A 9,526-nucleotide genomic window follows, 5' to 3' on the forward strand; every position below is an offset into this window, starting at 1 on the left:
ATGTTTTGGTGCCTTATGTTCCGCTATATCGGCTAAGGTAGCACTAGGAGAACCACTACGATTGTGCCCCAGTTGAGCTGGGTTGAGCACCTCAGTGGAGAAAGCTAAAACTGATTGTCATCATGAAGCGAGAGCTGGTCGCTGTTCGAGAGGTTTTTCGAGTCCCTAACGACTTATGCCGCTTAGAGCAGGAGCCGGCTCTGTCCGGCCAAGGCATGGATAGCGCCCCGAACTCGGTCTTCCGAATACCAGGGGCTTCGCCGAAATTTAAAATTATAGAATTCTATGGCTAAGTGAGAGTGTTCACGCATTATAGTCCGATTGCCTTGTTCGTTGGGCTGAGCTCCTCCCTCGAAGGACCCAAACATGGGAAAAAGAGCGCTTAGGTTTATCCCCGAACACCCCAGCACTAGCGGCACAGGGGCAGAAGCCGACGACTTGCCATCTCTCAGAATTGATAAACAGCCGCATAAAAGGTAATATTCCAACAGCATTGCTTAGCGCATATGAACAAGTTTTCAGCGCACAGGACAAAACGAGCAAGTATCACTCAAAAATTACATCCCTAGAACATTCATCCGCCACAAGGCAGGCACCCTTTAGAACATCCTTATAATAATTCTCGGGCTTGCGATGCTCTTTCCCCGGCGGTGGCCCGTCCTTCACAAGCTTCTCAGCATCCAGCTTGCCCCAGTGCACCTTAGCACGGGCAAGGGCCCTACGGGCACCTTCAATGCAGACGGAGCGCTTGATGACTTCGAGCCTTGGACATGCCTCCACCAGCCGCCGCACCAGCCCAAAATAGCTCCCAGGCAGAGCCTCTCCAGGCCACAGCCGAACTATGAGGCCCTTCATGGCCTGTTCAGCCGCCTTGTGGAGCTCGACCAGTTGCTTCAGCTGGTCGCTCAGGGGCACGGGGTGTCCGGCCTCAGCATACTGAGACCAGAATACCTTCTCTGTCGAGCTGTCCTCCTCGGCTCGATAGAATGCGGCGGCATCGAACACACTCCGGGTAAGATCTGCGAACGCTCCTGGAGAGCTCCGGATTCGGGTAAGTAACAAGTAACTCACGTTTATGTGTTTGCTTTGCATAAAAAATGCCTTACCCGCCGCTATCTTCTTCACCTCATCCAACTCCTAGAGGGTCTTCTGGGATTCAGCCTTGGCAGACTTGGCATTTTCAATAGCCACCGCGAGCTCGGACGCTCGCGTCTTTGAGTCAAGCTCCAAACTCTCATGTTTTTCCATGAGAGCCTGGAGCTCTTGCCGTACCTTGCCAACCTCGGCCTCATACTTCTCCCGCTCGGTGCGCTCCGTGGCCGCCCTCTTCTCAGCCTCGACCAGCGCTTGCTTAAGGGTCGCCACCTCAAACGTGGCCCCTACAATAGCCACGATAATCCTATCATTTTTTGCAATTGCACCTTTTTATATATATTTAAACAAGGTATTTCTTACCTTCATTGTCCTCGAGCTGCTTCTTGGCACGCCCGAGCTCTTGCTCGGACCGCTTGAGGTTTTGCTTTAGCGTGTCCACTTCTGTAGTCAGTGCAGCGGACGCAAGCAGAAAAGCCTGCATACGCATATTGACTCCTTTTTGTTAGACTCCTGCGAATTTTATTTGATCCTCTATTCGGATTTTCTTCCCGAACGCCAAACAAAGCATCAGGGGCTACTGTCTATGCGGTAATATTATTTACACATTCTTTACTTACCTCAAAGCCTGTTAAAAGGCTAGTACAAGCTTCAGTCAGTCCGCTCTTGGCGGACTGAACCTTCTGGACCACCGCACTCATAATGGTGTGGTGCTCCTCGTCGATGGAGGCGCCTTGGAGCGCCTCCAACAGATTGTCCGGCGCCTCCGGTTGGATGGGGGTCACCGGCATAGTGGGCTTGCTCCTCTTGTAAGGAGGTCCCCCACCGGACTCTGGAACCTTTGAAGGTTCCGGAGTGGTGTCCGGCCTAGAGCCGGACTTGGAGCCCTGGGGGGTGTCATCCCCTTTACTCCAGGAGTCCGGGAGGTCGCCTTGCGGCGCCTCTAGGACCACCTCCTCCCGGCTTGGAACTTGTTGGGACAACACTTCGGTGTCATCCGTAGGGCGGGGGGAGGAAGCCGTCGGAAGCGAGTTCACATCCGACGAGTCCAGTGAGCCGCTCGACGACGCGTCGAGCCGGTCTTTGGGTGGGCTGCATAAACATATTCGACATAAGGGAAAGCTGTGCAATAAACGAATACTATGAATTACTCTGGTATCCGGATACTTACGATTTTTCCAGGGGCTTGGCCCTGGGTGACCACTCCTCTCCGCCGTCGTTGGCATCGGTGGAGTAGTCCGGAGGAAGGGTTTTCCCCTTCTTGGACCCTCCGGCCTCCCCAGAGAGGGCGGCCTTCCTTTTCTTCTCTCCTCCCGCTGGAGGGGGAGAGGTCTCTTCTTCTTCCTCCTCGTCTTCACGGGAGGAATGCGCCTCGGAACCGTCGGATGATGGATCCGACACCTCCTGGCGCCAGGCACTCTTTTGAGTCCCCGTGGCCTTTTTCGCGGCCTTCTTCTCCGGCACCACATAGGGTGCCGGAACCAGCAGCTTCGCCAAGCGAGCGTCCGCTGGGCCTTCGGGCAAAGGAGCCAGACAGTTGATCTGTCCGGACGTCACCTGCCAATCCTGTCAAAGGTAAGGGAGCTTAGATCCCGCATGGAGTCAAACTATGAAAAACTGATACCTTGTAAAAGGAAAAAACAGCTTACCGCATGAGCGTGACGCTGCGTACTGAATCCGCGATCCTCGGCAGTGGATGCGGGGGCCTCGGCACCCTTGAAAAGCACCTTCCAGGCATCTTCGTACGTCATGTCGAAGAGCCTGCTTAGAGTTTGGTGCCGCGCCGGGTCGAACTCCCACAGGTTGAAAGCCCATTGTTGACACGGGAGGATCAGGCGGATGAGCATAACCTGGACTACGTTGACAAGTTTGAGCTTCTTGTCCACCAGGGTTTGGATGCACGTTTGGAGTCCGGTCAGCTCTCCTTTTTTACCCCACGACAGGCTCGTCTCCTTCCAGGAGGTGAGCCGCGTAGGGGGTCCGGATCGAAACTCGGGGGCTGCGACCCATTCGGGGTCGCGTGGCTCAGTGATGTAAAACCACCCCGATTGCCACCCCTTCAGGTTCTCCACAAAGGAGCCCTCGAGCCATAAGACATTGGCCATCTTGCCCACCATGGCGCCTCCGCACTCCGCCTGGTTGCCGCGCATCACCTTCGGCTTGACATTGAAAGTCTTGAGCCATAGGCCGAAATGGGGGCGGATGCGGAGGAAAGCCTCGCACACAATGATAAACGCCGAGATGTTGAGGACAAAGTTCGGGGCCAGATCGTGGAAATCCAGGCCATAGTAGAACATGAGCCCCCGAACAAATGGGTAAAGAGGGAAGCCCAGTCCGCGGAGGAAATGGGGGAGGAACACCACCCTCTCATGGGGCCTAGGGGTGGGGATGAGCTGCCCCTTTTCGGGAAGCCGGTACGCAATGTCATTAGACAAGTATCCGGCCTTCCTCAGTTTTTTGATGTGTCCCTCCGTGACGGAGGAGACCATCCACTTGCCTCCCGCTCCGGACATGGCTGGAGAAGGTTGAGGTGGGGAGTGCGGACTTGGGCGCTGGAGCTCGAGTGCGCGAGAATGGATAAGCAAGGGAGGAAGAAGGCGTAGGTGAAAAGGTGGATCCTTATCCCCTTATATGGGTGGACGCAACTACGTGTCCCCACCAGCCTGGTAAAACTCGCTTATCTCCAAGCGCCGTAATCAATGGCGCGGTTGGGTTACCCACGCCCGTATTGATGAGAATCCCGGAATAAGGGGACATGATCTTTGCTTTAACAAGACATGCCAAGGAAACCGCCTCGCATGACGCGCTGAGGTGGGATAATGAAATGACTCGGATAAAGGCTTGGCTGTGGTGTGTCACACTACGAAATACATCAGCAGATTAGATTTGTGTAAATATTATTCTCTCTATGGCAATATGTGGAAACTTATTTTGCAGAGCCGGACACTATCTTTATGTTCAAAATCTTCTATGAAGTACTTGGAGGAGGAATCCGCCTTGCAATGCCAAAGACAATCTGCGCGCCGGACTCATCGTCATTGAAGCCTGGTTCAGGGGCTACTGAGGGAGTCCTGGTTTAGGGGGTGTCCGGATGGCCGGACTATACCTTCAGCCGGACTCCTGGACTATGAAGATACAAGATTGAAGACTTCGTCCCGTGTCCGGAAGGGACTTTCCTTGGCGTGGAAGGCAAGCTTGGCGATACGGATATGCAGATCTCCTACCATTGTAACCGACTTTGTGTAACCCTAACCCTCTCCGGTGTCTATATAAACCGGAGGGTTTTAGTCCGTAAGACAACATACACAACAACAATCATACCATAGGCTAGCTTCTAGGGTTTAGCCTCTCCGATCTCGTGGTAGATCTACTCTTGTACTACCCATATCATCAATATTAATCAAGCAGGACGTAGGGTTCTACCTCCATCGAGAGGGCCCGAACCTGGGTAAAACTTCGTGTCCCTTGCCTCCTGTTACCATCCGGCCTAGACGCACAGTTCGGGACCCCCTACCCGGGATCCGCCGGTTTTGACACCGACACCAAGCCTACGAGAATACCAAACTGTTTAAAGAAAAAGTTAAAAGATGGCATGATAAAAGGATACAAAAGTGTGAGTTCAATGTAGGTGATTATGTATTGTTATAGAACTCTTGTTTAAGATTTATTGCAGGAAAACTTCTCTCTAAATGGGAATGTCCTTACGTTATCGAGGAGGTCTATCGTTCCGGTGCCATAAAAATCAACAACTTCGAAGGCACACATCCAAAGGTGGTGAACGGTCAAAGAATCAAACATTATATCTCAGGTAATCCCATAAATGTTGAAACCAATATTATTGAAACCGTAACCCCGGAGGAATACATAAGGGACACTTTCCAGAACGTTTCAGACTCCGAAAAGGAATAGGTATGTGGTACAGTAAGTAAACCGACTCCAAAACAATTTTGGTGACGCCCGGATATTTAAGCTGTACTGAAACTCTACTAATCATGCCACGTCATCTCCATTTCGGTTGCTAATCTCGTGTTAGTTCAAAAACCGATTCAAATTCAAATCTTAAAGTAAAACCAAACAACAAAGTTTTCAAACAATAAAAAAATGTTCGGGTTGTGACAATTATTGCATAGGTAGATTTGTCGAAGAACACATATTTAAATAAGATATTTAAATGCACGATAGTAGATAAAACCATGGCAAAACAATTATTTAAATGCAAATACTAAACAAATTTTAAACTAATTCATTTGGTCACCAAGTTTGTTGAGGAAGTGGCCTATGTTATTATAATAATTTAGAAGCTGGGGTTATATTTTTGAAAAATGGTTTGCTAACTAAAATAAATAAAACCGGGAGAAAATGAACAAAAGACAAAACAAAATAAAACCCCCTCTCTTCCATGGGCCACGGCCCAACCGGCCACTCACTAGGCCGGCCCATCACTCCACTCTCCCTGGCCATATGCCCCCCCACGTCGGTCGAACCCTAGCCTCTCCCCTCCTCGATCCCCTCTCATTCCCTCTCGTCCCTGGATCTGGACGACGCCCATCCCCGTCGCCCCGCACGATGCCCCCATTCCTCCCCACTTCCCCCACTCCCCCCATGTCCCACTCCTCCCTCTGCCTCCCTCCACGATCCAAATCGGTATCGGGGGGCACCGAGCCGCCGACCCCGCGCTCTCCCGCGCCGGTGCTGACCACCGCCTCCCATCGTCGCTGCTGCCCAGCGTCGCCCGGCGACCTTGCTGCCGCGGATGAGCTGCTCGTCGGCGACGTACTTCCCCGACACCGGCGCCTCGCCCGCCACCTCGTCGGTGCCGCCTCCCCGCCAAACCGCGTCGTCCTCGCCAACCGCCTCCCCAACGGACCCCCTCGTGCCTCGGCAGAACCCCTGCAACGGGGGTGAGCGCAACCTTCCCCCTCTGCCTCCTTTCTCTCCCGGCCCCGACCACCCCACGTCGCCGTGCACGCCGTCTTCCCTCTGCCCGTGCGTGCCCCTGGCCACCGTAGACGTTGCGCTTGCAGTTTGTCACTCGGCCATCCCCTTGCGCGCCCCTTCGCCGCTGTCGCGCGCCAGATCCGGCCACGGCCAGCGCGCCGCGATGCCTGCGCCCAGCCCCGCTGCGGCCACCCCCGCCGTGCACCGCGTCCTCCACCGTGGCCCACGCTCACCGCACCGCTCCCCCCTGATGCACCGCCCGCGCACGCACGTCTGTGCGACCACGCGCCTGCCCCGGCAGCGGTTGGGATGCCGCGCCGCGCCCGTTCTGCCGCTCCTCTCGCTGCACCCAGCGGCGCCTCTTCTCTCCCCCGCGCTCTCTGCTGCGTGCTGCGGCTCCTGCTGCGCTATGCCTACTGCCGCCGGCAGCCCGTTCCGGCCGTCCGGCGCCTTGCCCCCGCTTCCTCCTTCACCGCACTCCGCCCGGCCCCGCAGCCGCCATGCTCGTCGGCGCTCCTGCTCGGGCGACGCCGCGCCTGGCCCTCGCGCCCATCGGGCGCCCTGTGCCCGTTCGCCCTCAACGCCTGCACCGCTCTATGCCCGTTAGGCCATGGGCCTGTGACAAGTGGGCCACTGCCCTGGAACGTTTTTTTCAAAAATAAAAAATAAAAAATGTTAATTAATTAATTAATCAACTTAATTAATTTTGATTAATTAAACTAAACAATTAATTAAACTAATTAATCATAATTAAGATTAACCAAATAACTAACTAAACTAACTAAATTGTTAGAATAGACTAAAACAGTCAATGACAGGGGGGTCCCACCCCTGTTGACGTCAAACGTTGACTGGTCAACTGGGTCCCTCTGGCCCACCTGTCAGCCACTGGGTACACTTTTGTGTACACTGTGCTGGGTGCGCCTAGCAATTTAGCATTTATTTTCGAATTAAAAATAATTTTAGAATAATAATAAAATCTTTAGGAAATCATATCTTTTAATCTGTAACTCGGATTAAATTATTTTCAACATGAAAGTTGCTCAGAACGACGAGACGAATCCGGATACGTAGCCCATTCATCCGCCACACATCCCTAGCATAGCGAACATGCAACTTTCCCCCTCCGGTTCATTTGTCCAAAAACGCGAAACACCGGGAATACTTTCCCGGATGTTTCCCCCCTTCACCGGTACCACCTCGTACCGCGTTAGGGCACACCTAGCATCACGCTTTGTCATGTCATGCATCGTCATGCATTTGTTTGCATTATATTTATTGTTTCTTCCCCCTCTTCTCTCGCTAGACACCAAGACGGACGCCGCTGCTACCCAGTACGACTACGATGTTGACGACCCCTCTCTCTTGCCAGAGCAACCAGGCAAGCCCCCGCTTGATCACCAGATATCGCCTACTCTCCTCTATACTTCTTGCATTAGAGTAGTGTAGCATGTTACTGCTTTCCGTTAATCCTATTCTGATGCATAGCCTGTCATTGTTGCTACAACTATTGATACCTTACCTGTAATCCTAAATACTTAGTATAGGATGCTAGATTATCAGCAGTGGCCCTACATTCTTGTCTGTCTACCATGCTATACTATCGAGCCGTGATCACTTGGGAGGTGGTCACGGGTATGTACTATATACTTTATACATGATACATGTGATGACTAAAGTCGGGTTGGCTCGAGGAGTACCCGCGGTTGATTCACGAATTGGGGGCTGGAAGGACATACTTTCCCGACAGCCCTCTGTGTGGATCTTTGTGGCGAAGCGATAGGGCAGGTTGAGACCACCTAGGAGAGAGGTGGGCATGGCCCTAGTCGGCGTTCGCGGTTATATCAAAATAACACGCTTAACGAGATCTTGGTATTTGATCTGAGTCTGGCTACTGGCCTATACGCACTAACCATCTACGCGTTGACAGTTATGGGCACTCGACGTCGTGGTATCAGCCGAAGCCTTCGTGACGTTAGCGACTGAGCGGCGCGCGCCGGGTTGGACTGGAACGCCTGCTCTTGTATAACGGAGGTTAGGTCTGCTCACCGGCCGCGTACGCAATGTGCAGGTGTGCAATGGGCGATGGGCCCAGACCCCTGCGCGATAGGATTTAGACCAGCGTGCTGACCTCTCTGTTGTTCCTAGGTAGGGCTGCGACATGTTGATCTTCCGAGGCCGGGCATGACCCAGGAAAGTGTGTCCGACCAAATGGGATCGAGCGTGTTGGGTTATGTGGTGCACCCCTGCAGGGAAGTTAATCTATTCGAATAGCTGTGATCTTCGGTAACAGGATGACTTGGAGTTGTACCTTGACCTTATGACAACTAGAACTGGATACTTAATAAAAGACACCCTTCCAAGTGCCAGATACAACCCGGTGGTCGCTCTCTAACAGGGCGATGAGGAGAGGACCGCCGGGTAGGATTATGCTACATGTTGCTACTTGGTGAACTTACCATCTACTCTCTTCTCCTGCTGCAAGATGGAGGTTACCATAAGCGTAGTCTTTGATAGGACTAGCTATCCCCCTCTTATTCCGGCATTCTACAGTTCAGTCCACATATGATATCCTTATTCCATTTGATACCAATGCATACCGATGTAGTGTAGCTCCTTGCTTGCGAGTACTTTGGATGAGTACTCACGGTTGCTTTGCTCTCTCTTTTCCCCCTTTCTATACCCGATTGCTGCGACCAGACGTTGGAGCACAGGAGCCAGGCGCCACCGTCGACGACTACTACTACTCGGGAGGTGCCTACTACTACGTGCAGACCGCTGACGACGACCAGGAGTAGTTTAGGAGGATCCCAGGCAGGAGGCCTGCGCCTCTTTCGATCTGTATCCCAGTTTGTGCTAGCCTTCTTAAGACAAACTTGTTTAACCTACGTTTGTACTCAGATATTGTTGCTTCCGCTGGCTCGTCTATGATCGAGCTCTTGTATTCGAGCCCTCGAGGCCCCTGGCTTGTAATATGATGCTTGTATGATTTATTTTATTTGTAGAGTTGTGTTGTGATATCTTCCCGTGAGTCCCTGATCTTGATCGTACACGTTTGCGTGTATGATTAGTGTACGATTGAATCGGGGGCATCACAATTTAATGGCAATTTTTCTCCGTTTTGGAATAATTAGAAAAATAGGAAAATAAGAAGCAGATCGGAAAGGACACGAGGCTTCCACGAGGGTGGAGGGCGCGCCCTACCCCCTGGGCGCGCCCCCTGCCTTGTGGGCACCTCGTGTGTTCTCCGGACTCCATTTTCTTGCACGATACTTCTTTTGGTCGGTAAAAAATCATTATATAATCTCCCGAAGGTTTTTACCACCGTATCACGCAAATATCTCCCGTCTTTGTTTTGAGATGTTTTTCTGATAGATCTAGGTCGTCATGTCGTCTTCAAGTGCCCCCAAGGACAAGTTCTTCGAGAAGGTCATCAACCCCTACCTTGCGGAGGTGCTGCAACACCCTCAAACCATTGAGATGCGTGAGGGGTTGT

The 9,526-nt window shown here is 52.4% G+C and overlaps 1 protein-coding gene across 1 annotated transcript; it reads left to right on the forward strand.

Moving 5' to 3' along the window:
• Positions 1 to 5,636: 5,636 nt before the first annotated feature.
• Positions 5,637 to 9,126, forward strand: LOC147990084 (uncharacterized). Its single transcript, XM_087522489.1, has 3 exons — positions 5,637 to 5,993; positions 7,337 to 7,411; positions 8,731 to 9,126. The coding sequence occupies exons 1-3, from the start codon at positions 5,846 to 5,848 to the stop codon at positions 8,826 to 8,828; spliced, it is 321 nt and encodes a 106-aa protein (XP_087378615.1). The 5' UTR covers positions 5,637 to 5,845; the 3' UTR covers positions 8,829 to 9,126.
• The last annotated feature ends 400 nt before the right edge of the window (positions 9,127 to 9,526 follow it).

Source organism: Triticum urartu, chromosome 1A (genome assembly GCF_056163025.1).
Source record: "Triticum urartu cultivar PI428250 chromosome 1A, HENAU_Tu73, whole genome shotgun sequence".
NCBI classification, from domain to species: domain Eukaryota; kingdom Viridiplantae; phylum Streptophyta; class Magnoliopsida; order Poales; family Poaceae; genus Triticum; species Triticum urartu.

Coding starts and splice junctions, on each gene's coding strand:
- LOC147990084 (XM_087522489.1), top strand. CDS start 5,846: ATGAGCTGCTCGTCGGCGACGTACTTCCCCGACACCGGCGCCTCGCCC. Junction 5,994..7,336: donor GCAGAACCCCTGCAACGGGG/GTGAGCGCAACC, acceptor TTCTCTCGCTAG/ACACCAAGACGGACGCCGCT. Junction 7,412..8,730: donor TCTCTTGCCAGAGCAACCAG/GCAAGCCCCCGC, acceptor TGCTGCGACCAG/ACGTTGGAGCACAGGAGCCA.